Source organism: Coregonus clupeaformis, chromosome 12 (assembly GCF_020615455.1).
Source record: "Coregonus clupeaformis isolate EN_2021a chromosome 12, ASM2061545v1, whole genome shotgun sequence".
Classification (NCBI taxonomy): Eukaryota; Metazoa; Chordata; class Actinopteri; order Salmoniformes; family Salmonidae; genus Coregonus; species Coregonus clupeaformis.
The window spans coordinates 50,804,818-50,823,484 of record NC_059203.1 but is presented as its reverse complement, the minus strand read 5'-3'; the positions used below and the strand labels follow the sequence as shown (position 1 = coordinate 50,823,484).

The 18,667-nt window shown below is 41.9% G+C and overlaps 1 protein-coding gene across 2 annotated transcripts; it reads left to right on the top strand.

Annotated features, from left to right (window-relative positions):
• The first annotated feature begins 600 nt into the window (after positions 1-600).
• On the top strand, positions 601-13,911 carry mov10a (Mov10 RISC complex RNA helicase a). 2 transcript variants are annotated; one of them, XM_041892714.2, is made up of 21 exons: positions 601-1,098; positions 1,226-1,331; positions 1,637-1,842; positions 2,116-2,357; positions 2,529-2,784; positions 2,964-3,092; positions 3,231-3,393; positions 3,637-3,788; positions 3,866-4,036; positions 4,910-5,057; positions 6,247-6,408; positions 6,605-6,708; positions 6,887-6,984; positions 7,258-7,356; positions 8,172-8,280; positions 8,384-8,501; positions 8,988-9,179; positions 9,271-9,342; positions 9,784-9,909; positions 11,553-11,641; positions 13,501-13,911. In XM_041892714.2, the coding sequence occupies exons 1-21, from the start codon at positions 980-982 to the stop codon at positions 13,682-13,684; spliced, it is 3,045 nt and encodes a 1,014-aa protein (XP_041748648.2). In that variant the 5' UTR covers positions 601-979; the 3' UTR covers positions 13,685-13,911. The 2 variants fall into 2 exon arrangements, with proteins under 2 accessions (XP_041748648.2, XP_041748649.1); XM_041892715.2 differs by lacking the exons at positions 601-1,098; positions 1,226-1,331 and having other exon boundaries at positions 1,755-1,842; positions 2,121-2,357.
• The last annotated feature ends 4,756 nt before the right edge of the window (positions 13,912-18,667 follow it).

The following is an 18,667-nucleotide window of genomic DNA, read 5'->3' as shown; positions in this document are numbered from 1 at the left end:
TTATATAGACAGGTGTGTGCATTTCCAAATCATGTCCAATCACTTGAATTTACCACAGGTGGACTCCAATCAAGTTGTATAAACATCTCAAGGATTTTCAATGGAAACAGGATTCACCTGAGCTCAATGTCGAGTCTCATAGCAACGGGTATGAATACTTATGTAAATAAGGTATTTCTGTTTTGATTTTGTAATACATTTGCAAAAATTCTAAAAACCCGTTTTTGCCTTCATAATACTCGCATGATAAGTCTTGTCTTCACATGCTGCTGTGCTGCTTTGGTGAAAAATGTACAGCCCAGTTAGATTAAGTAAAACATTTGATATATTTTGCATGGATTTAAACAATTTGAAATACACAAAACAAAATCATACCACAATGAACAGGGAAGGGGTGACAGACAACACAATCGCTTTTCTTGGAATACTCAACTCAAAACCTAGATATCCATGTTTTAGATAAGAAATAAGTGATGCGAGATCCATGCATGATTGTTTGCATCACGTGCACTTGGTACACAGTTCCACTGTGACGGTTTCAATTGCAGGGATTATGTAACATCGCACTGGGAGGCTATCGGTAAATTCATGTTAACGTAAATACTTTTCTCTTTATCATGAGCATATTTATCTAACATATATCAAATATTAAAGGTACTATGTGATTTAATATGAACACTACATAATTTACACATTCATATTCTGTGAAAGTTTGGTTCAAACTACTTTTCGTTCCTGCGCTCAGTAAGCACCTTGCAGACATGTCCCTGAAACGCTTAAACAGTATTTACTGAATGCACACGTGAACACACGGCGCCGAATAGCGAATAGGGGGTTGCCATTTTGACCCTAGCCAATACCTTTAATTTGTTTCCACTGTCTGCAATACAATAAATATTCAAAACACTATCAATCGTTGTTGTACATCGCAATACAATCATTATTCGAAACACTATCAATCGTTGTTGTACATCACAACATGCGCATGGACTCGCTCGAATCCGGATTGGACTTCATAGAATTCCTGGGAGAGAGGAAATCGACTATGTCGGATAGAAAAGAACTTCGTGACATTTACAACTTAGAATTCAAATGCAGGTAATGAAGAGGATGGGTTTTCAAAGGCTGACTAACTGTGACACCTGACCTGTCATAGACGGCCTAACAGTACACGGTATGCTTCAGTCAGACAGCTGAAATATGACTACATGGTTTTGTTTTTCAGGGAAGGAATGAAATACCCCAATTTTTCCAACGTTCTATATGCCCTGCTGAAATTCAACAAAGTCCACATACGACAGGGGAAATTATACTTTAATGTCAAACCCCAGGTAATAATACCTTATTGCATTTTGCAAACCTGCTCAGCTCTATTCTATTGTAGTTATTACTATGTTCTTGATGTGAGGCTCAGCCTCAAACTAAGGCATCAATCAATGTTTGGGTCCCAAACTTAAAAGAGTGGCGACAGAAATGAAAACCATAAACAGCAAAGGGAAGACAAGTGAAACAGATGATTGATTGATCAGTATATGGGCTATGTGCTTGTCAGGTAATACATAGAGCTCAATATCCCTTTCACACCCTTGTGGATATGCCCTAGACAGTATCTTCTCCCTGGTCTCTGGTCTGACAGGTCCGAGTGTACTACTGTGACCAGTGGAGGAGATCTTCTGTACTTCAACAGCAGGACAATATCACACCTCAGGAAAATGGAGGAGCCCCAGAGCCTTTCTCTCCTCTCCTCCCATCCTCTTCCTCCTCCGCTACCCCTGTCAACACTGTGTTGACACCCAAGAAGAGGCTTGCTAAAGAAATCATCCAAAGCCTGAAGGTGAACAGGTGAGATATTGTGTGACCTCCTACTGTATAAGACTGGTTGGTGACAAGTCTGAGATGACAACAAGATAATCATTAGATTAGTTGCAGCAGTTGGTCCATGTCCTATCTAGATAGAATGGTGTATGATGATCAAATAGATGATGATCCTATGTGGTTTGACTGGTATGTCTCTCTCTCTCTCTCTCTCTCTCTCTCTCTCTCTCTCTCTCTCTCTCTCTCTCTCTCTCTCTCTCTCTCTCTCTCTCTCTCTCTCTCTCTCTCTCTCTCTCTCAGGGCAGAGTTGACCTCTGACAAGGGTGGCATTGAGATCACTTCAGATCCTGAGATGACCAATGGTAAGGTCACGTTCAGCGTGGAGCGCCTGCAGGAAATGTTTGTGGTCAAGTTCTACATCTCTAACAAGGGAGCGAGCTGTGTGCACTTCACCTATTACACAGCTCTGCACAGGATCCGCTGTTTTACGCTGATGGACGAGAAGAGAGTGACTCGGGCCTGTCCACTCTTCCTATGTCCAGGTGAGAAAAAGACACAAGCACCATCTGTCTCAATGCATTGTCAAAATGGTCTGAATACATTAAGTTTTGCAAACAAAAGAACACCTTAAAATAAATTAACTTCCAGTGAGTTTGCCCTCACACCCTCTCTACTAAACCCTGCCTGGGTATGTGTTCTGTTGTTTTCCACAGGGGAAAGCTATGATGTAGAGGTTCACTATTGGCTGCATCATTATGGCCATTTCCCTGCCACCATGTACTTTGAGTTCTGCACAGAGTCAGACCCTCCAGGCTCCTCCAAGCCCTTCTGCATAGTGAGGGAGATGGAGGCATCAGCCAGGACTCACTTAGCTGTGGCACTGGGGCCTTTGGCTCCCTACAAGCCTTATCAAATGGTGCCATACAAGCCTGTGGACACGGTGATAGTGGAGGGAGAGCCCCCGGAAAGGTACAGTAAGACAAAGTGATGTTTACACATTTGTTTACCCATTTTCATCAACAGTCATGTACTGTACATACTTTTTTTCTAATTCTAATGAGCTTTCTTTTCATGTTGTTTATGTGGCTTGATAATGATATTCCTTATAGTCAAACGTTACATTTAATTGTTCTCATCTGTCACGGCAGATCTGTTGTCCAGCCTCTGAAACTCAGAGACTACAAGTATCCCTTTTACCTGAAGGACCTGGCTAAACACAGACTGGAGGACTCCGAGTACCTCTCTCCTACAGCCAGACAGAAGCTCTCATCGGTGAGGTCAGTGTGCTGCCTGTCTGCTAGGATCAATAACTTGATCCTCAGAGGCTGCCAAGACCCCATCCTCCCCATACTGATATCTTCTGTACTTGAAGGTCATTCTCATTGATAATTCTGTCTTGTCTATGTTCTTCCCAGAAACCTCCTTAAATGCCCTCTGAAGATGAGGAACTACCACCATCGCTTCCACCTCCTGCTGCACCTGGAGGAGATCCAGATGGAGGTGGACATCAAGAGATACGACCTCCATAACCAGACCATGACTCAGGACAGGGACAATAGAAGACTGCTGGTTCTCCAAGTATGAAAAGGCAAAAGGCCATAATGTACTGTATGTCTGCAGTCGTCAGAGAGGACAATGATGACTTAAAGTGATAGTTCACTCCTAAATAAAATGGACAGACATTTTTTTACCTAAAAAGTTGTGTAATGAGCCCCAATCCAGTGATATGCCTCAACCCCAAATGAATGGGTACTATAACTGACTATCAGTATAACTCTAACCCTAAGTATGCTGAGTGTCTTTCTCCATGATATTCACCAGGTCCCGGGTGTGACAGAGAATAGGCCATCTGTCCTTAGGGGAGACTGCCTGAAGGTGTCCAAGTCTGAGGAAAAAGTCCAACCCATCACAGTGTACACAGGCTACGTTCACAGAGTGGAGCTAGAAAGAGTCAAGCTGGGCTTCTCAAAGAGGTAAGAGAGAGAGACCCCAATAATGTTACAATGCAATAATCTGTAGGATACTTTCCAACCCCCTCTCTGCCTCTCAGGCTGGTACAGAGCTTCATCAGTAACACAAGGTTTGACGTGGAGTTCACCATCAACCGTTTCCCCCTGAAGCTGCAGCACCGGGCGGTGGACCTGGCAGAGCAGCACCGGCTGGACGAGGTGCTCTTCCCATTGGGCTCTGTTGTCCGGACTACCCCCATACCCAAACTCAGGTCTGGATCCCCCCTTCCAGCCAACAGAAAAGCACTCACACTGGCTTTGCTCTGTTGTTGTGGGTAGATGGTTGTGTCAAACAAGAGGAATAGAGACTGTTTCTTGTAAAACATATGTAATAGCAAGAACCGTTCAACTCCATTAGTATGGAATCACAAACCTATTACGATTATGTATCTGTAGTAATTACGGTGTTGCTACACAAGTACGAGAGCAACTTAATATAAAGTGTTACAATGACATTTCATACCAAATGACAAACTGTAGGTCACAGACGGAAGCGTTGGTGTGATTCCTATTATATAATGCCATTTTGTAAGAAGGAGTGTCGCAATGACATTTCACAATTTCGGTTGTGAATTGCTCCTCTCATATTTCTAATTTTGCTCCCTCTGGCCTCTTGGTTTCATGTCAGTGACTAGACCTTCTCATTAATGAGTTTGAAATCTAGAGGGTCTGCCTTTTGTTAGCCTAAAAAATCCCACGCTTATCACAAGATAGCAAGACATTTCCCCAAGGAGGTTTTATTCAAAGAATGGATCCAACTGGCAGCTTTATCTGTGGCAAGTTGGCAGGGCCCATATCTAGTTTCTACATCACATACTTTCTCGTAGTTTAGTGGCTCCATTTCTGGGCTAAGTTCAGTGTGTACTTGACATGCAAAAACATATTTTCCTATTCCGGATCAAACAGTTTGAGTGGAAACAGTTGATGACAGCAGATAAGCCTGGCATGAGATCTGAATGACCGTTCTTTCCTTCTGTCTCCAGCATCTTCTTTTGAAACATATTTTTGATTGGAGAATACAGGTTCACACATGTGATATTACATTGTAGTAACAATGTTCCAAAGTTTCCTCCACATTTCTCCAGCATGTTTAATCGTCAGCTGGAGAACAACCCAGAACAACATGCAGCCGTCCATCGCATCGTGTCTGGGGCCTCCAAGCCTGCTCCTTACTTGGTGTTTGGCCCTCCAGGGACCGGCAAGACTATCACTCTAGTTGAAGCCATGAACCAGGTATAAAATATAACTATTTCCTAGAATAATCGTGGCTCCACCTGTTCCTCATGTGAGTACTGGCGACAATCAGCAATAGCCATTTGGGAAACATATAATTTATATTTTATTCTGTTATATTCCATTATATTCTTACTGTAAAATATACACTGAGTATACAAAACATTAAGAACACCTGCTCTTTCCATGATATAGACTGACCAAGTGAATCCAGGTGAAAGCTATGATCCCTTATTGATGTCACTTGTTAAATCCACTTAAATCAGTGTAGATGAAGGGGAGGAGACAGGTTAAAGAAGGATTTTAACCCTTGAGACAATTGAGTCATGGATTGTGTATGTGTGCCATTCAGAGGGTGAACGGGCAAGACAAAACATTTAAGTGCCTTTGACCAGGGTATGGTAGTAGGTGCCAGGCGCACCGGTTTGTGTCAAGAACTGCAACGCTGCTGGGTTTTTCACGCTCACCAGTTTCCCGTGTGTATCAAGAATGGTCCACCACCCAAAAGACATCCAGCCAATTTGACACAACATGGGCCAGCATCCCTGTGGAATGCTTTCGACACCTTGGAGAGTTGAGGCTGTACTGAGGGCAAAAGGGGGGAGGGGGGAGTGCAACTCAATATTAGGAAGGTGTTCCTAATGTTTGGTATACTCAGTGTATGTGTTGTCTGTGTGGTAGGGCAGGGGAATATAAGCGTGTGATGTCTGCTACATGTTGATTTCATTGGCATGGCACAGCCTTATAGCCGTGGCTACTAAGCACAGATAAATACTCAAAAACATGCTATTCAGTTCTTTGGAAAATAAATGTCTTAGTATCATGTTTTTATGACCTTGGAAAATGAAATATTAGTATTTTCTTTGTGATTGTGTATATCTAAATCGATTTATTAGACTGCCGGCTATTGGTACTCATGGAGGCTGGCTATTTTACTGTTAAATATGCATTCGGTCATTTTGACCGTCATGGCCGCTTTGAGGTAGAAATGCTCAGAAAGTTTTTGTCTTTTATGGTATTTATTTATCTCAAAATCCAGCTAGAGTGTAAAATACACATATTTAGGAAAAGTCAGGGACAGGTGGTTCAAGGTTTTTATTTAATTAAAATTATTGAAATGACAAAATTGAAAACGGTCAGATTGACCGTCTTGGCGGTTCTAGTGTTAAATATTATGTCTGTGTTTTAGCTGAACAGAGTGGATCCTTTGTGCCACATCCTGGCATGTGCCCCATCTAACAGTGCATCAGACCTGTTGTGTCAGAGGCTGCTGGGTCACATGGACCCCCACTGTGTCTACCGTCTCTATGCCAGCAGCAGACCCCTCAGCACGGTGCCCCAAAACCTCCTGGTGAGACTCTGTGTTTTAGGAAAATACAGGTTCACACATATTACATGGCATTGTAGGCCACCTGCATGGTGAAAAAAGGTAAAACAAATAAAATGCATTGAGAATACAAGTCTCAACAGATTTCTATACTCACTGACATTTCACTGTGTGTCCTTTCAAATGCCTCTCCCTCTCTCTGTGTTCTTCGGCGTTCCAGAAACATTGTAACTGGGACGCGAGCCAGGACAGCTTTGTGTTTCCCACAAAGGAGGTTTTGATGGGCTACAAGGTCATCATCACCACACTGGTGACAGCAGGACGGTGCGGCTCATTTTTACAGTAGAAAGGCTGAATGGTTTTATACTGCTGTAAGAACAGATTTGCAGTGTGTAATGACAATAGTTGTTACACTGTACTTGTACAGTGTTACACAAAATATATCCTTATTCCTGAACAAGTCTCTCTGGCTTACCACTGTGTGTTGGTGTTCCTTTCCTAGGCTTGTGTCCGGGGGCATCCCAGTCGGTCACTTCACCCATGTGTTCATAGATGAGTCGGGTCAAGCAGTGGAGCCAGAGAGCATCATTGGGATCGCAGGTGAGAGAGATAATACCAGGGAGGGTACTGCTCAATGTGTGAGCCCTATGTTAGATTGTACACCATAGGCCTGGCTTATGGTCAGTAGGGAACAACTTAGCAAAACGTTCTGTAACAGAGAACGAAAATCTGTCATCTTGTTGGATAAACTCCTGTTGCACCTCCTCCATTTCACTATATTTCAAAAAGCTTCATCCAGTTTTGGCCTTAGTGAACATGACCATGTTGTCTTGCTACAATCCAGTAGCCAATGGCTGTCTCTTTTATCCACAGGGCTGCTCCATCCAGAGGTGGGCCAGCTAGTGTTGGCTGGAGACCCTCAGCAGCTAGGACCCATCTTACGATCCCCCCTGGCCCTGCAGTATGGAATGGGTAGGAACTAATACGCAATCAATGAATCATACTCAATGACTATTGTCAATAAACAATCCCCATTTCCATCATGTCTCATAGCTGGAATATCAGCAAGCTCCATGTACTATAAGCAGGGGTGAAAGTAAGGCGGTACGTTCTGGTATGGCGACCCAGTAAAATAAATAGTGGGGGTACGCTATACCAGTAAAACGTGAGCCTATCACAATAATTAAAATGTCAAGAAAACTGTCGGCTATTACACCACTTTTTATCATTACTGCATGTCAGAGGCATGAAAAATGAACTTGAAAACGGGTGGTATAGCCTACGCTGCAAAATGCAATGTGGTTCGATGAGAACACTGACATTTTTCCAAGGCAGAGATGAGTGGCCGACACCGAGACGCACACGGACAGCAGTGGACGCATAAATTCTGGTCTAATGACAGTCGGCAAATGTCATTACATTTTTGGTGTTTTGTGTAACAGATGTCTCTTTCCATTCACCACTGTTTGGAGGCTGGAAATGTGTTGCAAGTGGATGAACGTGCACGGGTAGCTTAGTAAAGAAGCTCTTTAACAATCAGATGAAAACATGACTGGTTGTGTTTATGCCACAATAAAAGGTAATACATTTTATAAGTTAAATGACAGATCTTTACGACTATGCCCACAGAGATCCTATTGAATTAATAAGGATTCTATATGTAATTCTATGGTTAGGCCCAGAAAAAATGTTGGTACCCACACAAGTGCATTTAGAAGGTCCCGTACTGGGAAGAAATGAATTCTACTTTCACCCCTGACTATAAGATCAACTTTTGTGTATCCCAGGGCTTTCTTTGCTAGAGAGACTGATGAAAGACAACCCACTGTATCAGAAGGATGGAGAATTTGGACACTTTGACAGTCGCTTTGTGACCAAGCTCCTTCGCAACTACAGGTAACTGCTCTCGCATTTCTTCCATCCTGTTCTTTCCAGTGTTGCTCTTTTGTAACATAGTTTGATTAGATAGTTCTGAGCTCGTTCTTCTCTTCCTCCCCAGGTCCCACCCTGCTATTCTGAAGATTCCCAATGAGCTCTTCTATGAGAAGGAGCTGCAGGTGTTTGCAGACCAGTGGGATCGTGAAACCTACTGCAACTGGGAGCATCTGCCCAAGGAGGTGTAACAGTGTTCTTTTTGGCCAGGTTCAGCTAGTACCATCTCTGATTCAAAACGTTTTCTTCCATTTAGTGGCTACTGAACATTATTCTGATTCGAGGTCTGTTAGGTGTGTGAGTTAGTGTTGTCACACCTCTCCAGGGTCTCTTCTCCTCAGGCAGCTCAGTAATTATAATGTCAGTGTGTGTCTGTCTGTCTGAGGCATGGTTGCTCCCTTCTGACCACAGAGCTATTCCTGAATCCCCATTAACATTAGTAGCAGCATATTTAATAAAGCATCTCCCTCTTTCTCAAACATGCAGCAACAGGTATATGTGGACTACTGTTTCTCCTGATTTCTTAATAATATTTAAAAAATAAAACGTTACATCAAATATGAGTGGCCATGTTGCAGAAAGCTGTATCTTAATCATGGGTTAAGTTGTGATTGTGTGGGTGGTGGAAATGTCTCAAGTATTGGTTGCATTCCTGTGGTGCTTCTGTGTAGGGGTTCCCACTGATATTCCATGGAGTGTTGGGGAAGGATGAGAGAGAGGCCAACAGTCCGTCCTTCTTCAACGTGTCAGAGATTGAGGTTCTAGTGGACTACCTCACCAAGTTGATGGAGACCCAGGGCAAGAAGGGCCTGCCCAAACTCTCCCCTAAAGACATTGGCATCATCGCTCCCTATAGGAAACAGGTGAGATGTCTTCCATGGAGTTAAAGCACCCATCATTAACTATACCTGATGTGCAGGAGTTTTACCTAAGTTCATCTGCTGTTTTTAACAGGTTGAGAAAATCCAGAAAGCTCTGAATTTTGTCAAAGAGTTGAGTCAATGGAAGGACATCAAGGAGCTCAAGGTGAATCCTGTGTTATAAATCAGTCTTACAACCTGAGGCCTTTGTTTAGATGAGGTGCAATATGCAGAAATCGCTCCGCCACTTCCTGGTTGCTAAAATTCTAATTTCAGTTTATGTGACAAAATAAGCAATGTATAGTATAGAGAATCATTGTACCATCTAATCCGCTGTGAAATATATTTTCAATAACCAAAGATATTGTATTTTCAGCTGTTTGAAGCTGGTGTACAAAACCAAAAGTAAAAGAGGCAAAAACTAAACTTAAGAACGGGAAGCATAGAAATAGCGCACATAGAACGGAGCTACCGCTTCTTAGACTTGCTTTCAATGCGAATGACAGATCTAAAACTCACATTTCTATGTGAATTTGGTTGGGTCACCCAAAAAGTTACATATTGAAGCTTTAAGTGTTGACGAAGCATGTTGTTGTTGTTGTTTCAGGTGGGTTCAGTGGAGGAGTTCCAGGGACAAGAGAGAAAGATCATCATGGTCTCTACCGTCCGCAGCAGCATCAACTACGTCAAGATGGACCAAGACTTTAACATCGGCTTCCTCACTAATGAGAAGGTATTTCCCAGCACTTACCTTTTACTCGCTCTTTCCCTATGTGATGTCTGTGTGTGCCCACATGTGGACGTTGTGTGTATGCATAAATAATAGTGTAGTTAAATTGGCCAGTGTTACCTAGTGTGGATTTTTCAGTGTAACATTTCAAGTGTTGATTCTGGTGATACATTAATTATGTAAGTGTTAAATTAACACTCCTTGTGTTGGTGTTAATAACAAGTGTTGAACCAAAACCACGCCCATCATTATCATATTTCCCAGCATGCTCTATTGCAGTTAGATTTTTAGAAATGTTGTTTCAATATTTATGTTTTTGCATGTACATTGACTGTTTAATTAATCTTATGCTCCTCAAATATAAATAACATACATTTTTCTCAACTAATCCAATATGTTAGTTGGACTAGTTACACCTGTTACTGAAATGGTTGTTCCAGTTTAGATGCTTTAGGTAGTCTCATTTCTTAGTCTTCCCAACTCTGGCAGTCATTCTGAATTCAGGTTGCGGGTGAATAAAAATTCAAAATGTTGGATATCCCCACTCTAGCTGGATTGCAATAGGAATTACACATCACTTTGCAAGCCAGCATAATGTGACTTGCAGGCCTGATGTGGCCTGTAAACCATGAATTTCAGGCCACTGAATCAGGGTAAAACTAGGCTCTCAACATAAGGCCTTATGAAATACATGTTGTATTGTCTTAAAGAATTACATTTGAATGATAACATATTTACTTAGGATCTTACTTGGTGAAGGCCACAGGAATGAAAAATGGATGAGTGCAACAAATACAGTCATGGGTGGTAACTCTACAATTTACTTGAAAGGCAAGGCACTCTGGGAAATATGCAAATAAGGCTTTACATTAAGCAATATGTTAATTTAACACTGAAAAGTGGGGACCCATATAGACACTGGACCAGTGTTAAATGTAACACTCAGTGTTGATTTAACACTGGCGAATTTGCTGTGTACTAGAGCCAAGAGAAAGTATTAGCTTTTCACCATGTCCTGCAGCTTTAAAGGGGAATGGAAACACTAGGATTTAGAACGCCAGCTAACTGTAACTGTAAATCGCCATATTGGCATTGTTGCATCACTGGCAGGAGAGAACATTTTGGAACTCCCAAAAATGGCTGAATTTACCGAGTAGCTCCGAGACTGAGAATGAGTTTATGGCAGAGGATGAAGTAATGTTAGTTAGGGAGCCAATAAACCTACTGAAGCCATCCATGTTTGAGCCGATTGTTGCCCCAGAACAGAGAGTTTGTTCTCGTAGCACTAATAACACAGATATGCCGCCTGAAACACGTCAGCTAGAGGGTCGGTAACCTCACTCATCGATTCACTCTCAGAATGAAAACTCAATACCACAGACAATTTGCTGATTCCTGCCAGTGACGCACTAGCGTCAGTCGTTACTATGGCAATTTAAAATGGCGCTGTCCATAGCTCAAATAAACCTTGTCAACGATCAAAATACTAAATATAGAGATATTTTTATGTTAAATGCACGTTTAGTATTAGTGGATTGAATCTTTGTTTAGATTTACTTCCTGAAGTGTTTCCATTCCCCTTTAAGTGTGCCCTGTCTGTCTGTTCAGCAGTCAGCTGACCCCACCATGTCTTCTCTTCTCTACAGAGGTTCAATGTGGCCATGACCAGAGCCAAGGCCCTGCTGATAGTGGTGGGAAACCCTGTTATCCTCAACAAGGACCCCACCTGGGAGCGGTAAGACCTTTGTTCTCCCAAGGGCCAAGAAAAGTTAACATGAGGAGACTAACTATCCTCTGTAGAATGGTATGAATCCACTCCCAACTACTTAGGATGACAATTAGTGTAGGAGAAATATGATTGTAATATAATACTTCAATCTGACTCCATAATCATGTGAATAAATGCAATAGGCCTTAAGCATCTCTGGCGGGTCTAGCAAGATAGCTAGTCTTGCATCACCAGTCCCATTAACTATAATTACACGTGTCTAAGATAACTGTTATGCAATTAACAATGTCCAGATACTATGAGCTAATCCTAGTGATCAAAGTTCCAGCATTAAGTCAAGCTTAGCGCAGAGATGTAAAGTTAGAACCCAAGCATATGCTATGTGTAGTGTAAATAAAATGTACCATTAGACCATTACATCCAAGAATAATTAAGGAAATATTACTCTGAAATATGAGGACTACCGTACATATTGTGTGACCAATATAGTCATAAGGATTGGCAGATGTCCGGCCCCCTAGTAACCTCCCTAGAAACCTATCAGGGCACAGGTCACACAGGTCAGGGAGAGTTTAAGAGACAGGTTTATGGTACCCCCTAGACTCTCAGGCTCAGGTTGTGGGGAATGGAGTGTGCAGCTCAGGGTTGTGAGTCACCAGCAAGGAATTCGTAACAATTACAGTTATGCAATTAGAATACAATTATCAAAGAGTACATACCAGAAGTCTTAAATGTAAAAAGATACAAAATGATTAAGCATAAAAAATACACCACTATGGCATACAAAGTATGAGATTGGTTTACAATGACTCCCTGAACGAAGCAACTCTTCACCTTTTGTCCTAACCAAGACAGAACTCCACTTCAATAACCCCCATTGTTTAATTTCCATCACTCTGCTTGGCCAAAACAATTAAACAAAAGCATAACACTTCACACACATTCTCTAGTCACAATAATAGGAGCGCGCAATCTGGGCTGCTCCCACTTTGAAATGACCGGCGCCCGGTGAACAGTTTAACACAGCAACTCTGTTAAAAGAAATCCATAACACGGACAGTACAATAAGACATAACAACATTCACAGCTCTTTAGGAACTCTTGAAACAATCGAAACATGACAATTTAATTCACAATAACATTCATTTTGTCAAGTTTCATCAGTCTTCACACCTCCGTCAGTAATCCCCAGGGTTCCATGGGAAGGTCCCGCCCCGGAAAAAGCCATGGCGAAGGTGTGTTTCCCTCCTGTGATATGCAAACATACGGCCATCCAAAACCGGACAATGCCATAAATCGTGATCGAATCATCACGCTGTGCTGGCGTCAGCAAGTCACCAGACACAAGGGCCACTCTCTCTCATTTCTTTCCCCCTACACTCTTAGAAAAAAAGGTTTTTCGGCTGTCCCCATAGGAGAACCCTTTTAAGAACTCCTTTTGGTTCCATGTAGAACCCTTTTGGTTCCAGGCAGAACTCTTTTGGGTTCCATGTAGAACCCTTTCCACAGAGGGTTCAACATGGAACCCAAAAGAGTTCTGCCTGGAACCAAAAAGGGATCTACCTGGCACTAAAAAGGGTTCTCCTATGGGGACAGCTGCAGAACCCTTGTGGAACCCTTTTTTCTAAGAGTGTACACCTCCACATACACCTGTTGGTGCTCTCTTCTTCTCTTTTCTTACATAGCAACAGAGAAAAAAGAACCCAGGACTACTCCTAGTTCTAGTAGCTATATATATGGCTCAGTTGGTAGATCATGGTGCTTTCAATGCCAGGATTGTGAGTTCGATTCCTGAGGCCACCCATACGTAAAATGTATGTACGCATGACTGTTTTTAGCTCACTCAACACTGTCTGTGTGTTCAGGTTTATCAGCTATTGTGTGGAGGAGGAGGGGTACACTGGCTTCGACTTCTCTGACGCTGAAGGAGAAGAAGATGTAGTAACACGACTGGCTTCCCTTAAAATCACGGTGGAGTCTTCCCCAGGTCTGGCAGAGGAGAGTGACCTCCAGCAGTATGTCCATCCAGAGTGGAGGACTGAGCAGTAGCCCACTGGACACCAGCAAAGCTGGGCAGAAGATAGGGTTGTGGCGGTCATTACATTTTTTTCAGACGGTTATTATCATGTAAAAGACTGCCGGTCTCACGTTAATTGACCGTTAATTAACATAAACACATTTAGCATCGCCAGGCCTTCATGCATACAAGCCGCTGATGCACGCCTTTGGAACATCTACATTTAAGAAAGTCAAATAAATCAATTTACTATACACCATCACAATAAATCCATTATTTATTTTAGGCAGGTCTAAAGAAACATCATGATATGAAGAAAATGTATTTTCAGAAGAACAGAATATGAGCTGAGAAATGAGTATGTTATCTGGCTATAGGCTTGTTAATTTAGTAGACAAGATATGCTCATAAGTCCCATGCCATTATTTTATATTATATGATTTTATAGGAAGAAGAATATAATTGAACTTAGCTGAATAAAATAGAACGGATATTTTTCCCATTCTGGAGCGAGTGCGCATATGAAGTAGCGATGTTGAGCGTTAAAGTGATAATTTGAAACAGGTTCTATACAGTGCATTCGGAAAGAATTCAGACCCCTTGACTTTTTCCACATTTTGTTACGTTACAGCCTTATTCTAAAATTGATTAAATTGTTCCCTCGATCCTGACTAGTCTCCCAGTCCCTGCCGCTGAAAAACATCATGATGCTGCCACCACCATGCTTCACCGTAGGGACGGTGCTAGGTTTCCTCCAGACGTGACGCTTGGTATTCAAGCCAAAGAGTTCAATCTTGGTTTCATCAGACCAGAGAATCTTGTTTCTCATGGTCTGAGAGTCCTTTAGGTGCCTTTTGGCAAACTCCATGCAGTCTGTCATGTGCCTTTTACTGAGGAGTGGCTTCCGTCTGGCCACTCTACCATAAAGGCCTGATTGGTGTAGTGCTGCAGAGATGGTTGTCCTTCTGGAAGGTTCTTCCATCTCCACAGAGGAACTCTGGAGCTTATATAGACAGGTGTGTGCCTTTCCAAATCATGTCCAATCAATTAAATTAACCACAGGTGGACTCCAATGAAGTTGTAGAAACATCTCAAGGATGATCAATGGAAACAGGATGCACCTGAGCTCAATTTCGAGTCTCATAGCAAAGGTTCATAGCAAAGGTTCTGAAAATAAGGTATTTTTGCTTTTCTAAACCTGTTTTCACTTTGTCATTATGGGGTTTTGTGTGTAGATTGATGAGGACCAATATTAATTTAATCCATTTTCCAAAATGTGGAAAAGGTCAAGAGGTCTGAATACTTCCGAATGCACTGTATGCTAGATTTAGAGTTATTTGGGAACTTTAGTTGTGAATGATACAAACCATAGAATGTCTTAGAAATCAAAACATATACAGTATGGGCTGCATGATGCGACTATACTGTAGGCTATTGATTATTTGAGAAAGTCGCTAAAAAAGCTTGCGCTCTGTTCCTTCCCTCAGGCTGCACACGCTGTTCTCTCATCAAGTGATCATATTTTCACTATTCACAATTTAATCTTGTCTTTACTAATATGTAAAATTTGTTTCGATTTAGAATGGCCATTTATCAAATGGGCAGGAACCGGGGCAGGGGAAAAAATACATGTCATCCGTATGCACTCGAATAGCGAATGGACGCCGCTTTCCCACTGGTTCGTTTTTCAATCATGCCAGTAGGCTACTCCAGATTAACCACTGTTTGAGGAGCATGCAGCCTCTCGCTGCGCGATAGGTGAGTATTTCACCCAAACTCTGTATGCCATGGGCTCTCCAACCCTGTTCCTGCAGCTAACCAGTGCTTAATTTGGGAAACCAAGTGAAATCTGTTCGGGAACATGGATAGTAACATGTTTTCACAACAAAACATATTTCATGAAACTGTTGACAGCCCCTCTCTCTGCGCGCTGGTGAAAGGAATGGAGGAGATGGAAATGCACAGTGGTGAGATATTCTGTAGCTAAAGGTAATGTGTCAGCCTATTAATAATGAAATAAAAAATGCCCTTATTACTAAGCTCTTCAAAATCAAATACAAATGTACTATAATTGTAGGCTTAGCCGCCCTGTACAATGAACCAAAGGCATCGCCTAGGCCTATACGTTTTCTCCCAGACTCATGAATAGCAATTTAGCATAAGGTAACCAGTCCATCCAGTATGCATAATAATAGTCCACACCCAAAGACAATTACTAGAATTTGTTACATTTTTGAGTATAGACTAGACCAATTATGTACCAAAGACATCTTAAATAATTTAAAAAAAATGTTTTTCTGCCGTGCATAATATGCAGTAGGCTATGTATTGTATAAAGGCACAATCGTTATTTTAATTACGTTTTTTTTTTTTTCGGGCTTGGGCTCATAGGCCTATGTGTATGCATAAGATCTAATATGCGTATGGGTCTTTTGATTTAATCATCACCTTAGAAAGCGCTGTCCATTTTGTTGTTAGGCTTTGAAACAACATCCTGAACGACCATACAATTTACAATTTAGTCATTTAGCAGACGCTCTTATCCAGAGCGACTTACAGTTAGTGAGTGCATACATGATTTTTTTTTATTTTTCATACTGGCCCCCTGTGGGAATTGAACCCACAACCCTGGCGTTGCAAACGCCATGCTCTACCAACTGAGCTACATCCCTGCCGGCCATTCCCTCCCCTACCCTGGACGACGCTGGGCCAATTCTGCGCCGCCCCATGGGTCCATGTTTTCCACTCAGTTTCAACCTGCTGATTAACTTCTTTCTTCGAATTGATCAATCACAGTGTGGTGAGTTTTAAAAGCATGATACTGTTTTGATTATAGTCGTTTGATGTGATTTTTTGAATACATTTGCATTGATGTCAGAGTGGTTAGAGGGACAATAGAGCCCTGAGTACCAGGCCATTAGCGACCTGATGGTTGTGAGCGAGTTGGGTACTACCAATGCATGTCCAGAGTGCATAAATGGAGATTACTGTGACTCAACGGTCACATGAAATATTACTGCGGTCATGACTCATGACTGCCGGTGTGGCGGTAATATGGTCACCGCAACAGCCCTAGGGAGCTACCGAATCATAGTGGAGGTACTGTACCTCTCAAACTGACATTCCACAGACAGATTTTTGCTGCCTTTTGTGAACTTGACATCAAAATGAAGTAGAGCGTTTCAATCAATTGGCAAGAACTGCACTTTAGAATATTTTGGAAAGGTTTGGAAAGTTATGCCTCGATGGATTTTCTTGCTCAGCAGAAACTGGATGAAATCTTCAGCCTGACTAGTTCACTGTTTTGTACCAATGGAAACAAACACAAACCTACTGTACTTTAAAGGCAGTATCTCCTCAGAGCATGAGTGTTTTTTATCATGTATTTAATATTCAAAATACATTTTGATATTTTCTGGTTTTGGCGATGTATTTTTAAACCTCTTCTGTATTTTCACTATGCCGACAATTGAACCACTATATTTTAGATACAGTAGGATGATGACTATTGGATCAGTGTCACCTGGTCTAACATCATTACATCATTCATGTTTCAGTCGCTCAGGAATCTATAACCTGTACTGTATGTTCCTGTCTCACTACTACGTCCCTAACTGAAGCAGTGGCTGTTCAACTGGAACACAAGCAATACATTATTTTGGATTCACACATACCTTTCATCGTCTTTGTGTAAAATGGAACAACTGAAATAGGGAGGCAGTGTATAATCTTGTCTCAAAAATAGTTTATTAACATTGTTCATGTTCACTTTAAATCAAACATTCACTACATCACTTTCCGTTTAAGCATTATTACAATGAGCTTTCTTACACAAATCTGGATTGTTATTTTAAATACTTCCAGAAAGAGGAGAGTTAGACACTGAGCAGATATAAGCTGTTCCCATAGTAGAGTAACAGTGTGCTGTGGAGACCTTGGTTTCACTCATGCAGACATAATAGACAAGATTAGGTTTAGTTATAGTGTTAGGTTTAGTAGCAGCGTACACAAAACAGCAGTATACTGTACATGCTTATCTTGGTGATATGTAGGTTGCCTTCTGCTTTGGGGTGGGGGTTGGTTTTAACATTATGCTATGCTATGGTATTATGCTGGACATATACAGTCTTGCAAATGCCTTCATCTAGATGTCCAAGAATTCCTTGGCAGTTAGGTTGGCGTAAATGTCTGAATTCTTAAAAGTTGCTGTCCTTTTCATGGGTTGGCGACATGGAAACACTGTTTAAACATACACCCATACAAAAAAGGTCATATAGTAACAAAATGCCAAATGTCATTAATATGTTCTATTTTGTGTAGACAAACATACTCCTGAAGGGACGAACTCATATTTCCTCTGAGCTTCACTCCTGAACAGTCACAATATTGGGCGATACTGGGACACCGCTAGCAACACCGCCCGGTTTCTGTCTGCTTGAACGTGAAGTCATTTTTCTACCACAGTATAAGCTCTGTTAACATGGATGGCTTGGCCAGCAGAGGGCTCTGTCCTGCCCTGCTACATGAGAGACAAATAACCAATTAGATCAAATTGACTCAAGACCTCAATCAAACCGGCTGAGATTATTTCGATGGCATTGTGGAATTCCTGTTATCGCTAGCATTACACAACAGGTCGCATGCAACACTTAAAACACATCGTGACATTGCTGATAGACATTTGGAAAGTTGAGCCCTGTTTGGTTGAACTGACCATGACTGACTGCTTTATGGACACAGGCAGAAGAACTACAGACTGATACACCAGGAGAAATAGGAACGCTGTGAAGAATCAGTAGAGAAAGGCTCATCGGGCTCCCGGTAGACCAGGGCTGCCCAACCCTCTTCCTGGAGATCTACTGCCCTGTAGGTTTTCAGTCCAACCCTAATTTAGCGTATCTGATTCAGCTAGTTGAGGTCTTGTTGAGCAGCTAATAAGTAGAATCAGGTGTGTTAAATTAGGGTTGGACTGAAAACCCACAGGACGGTAGAGCTCCAGGAACAGGGTTGGGAAG

What these genes read in the sequence shown, in the direction of transcription:
- mov10a (XM_041892714.2), top strand. Translation starts at nt 980, where the DNA reads ATGCGCATGGACTCGCTCGAATCCGGATTGGACTTCATAGAATTCCTG. An exon ending in ACTTTAATGTCAAACCCCAG is followed by an intron (nt 1,332 to 1,636) that starts GTAATAATACCT and finishes CTGGTCTGACAG; the next exon opens with GTCCGAGTGTACTACTGTGA. An exon ending in GGCCCTGCAGTATGGAATGG is followed by an intron (nt 7,357 to 8,171) that starts GTAGGAACTAAT and finishes TGTGTATCCCAG; the next exon opens with GGCTTTCTTTGCTAGAGAGA.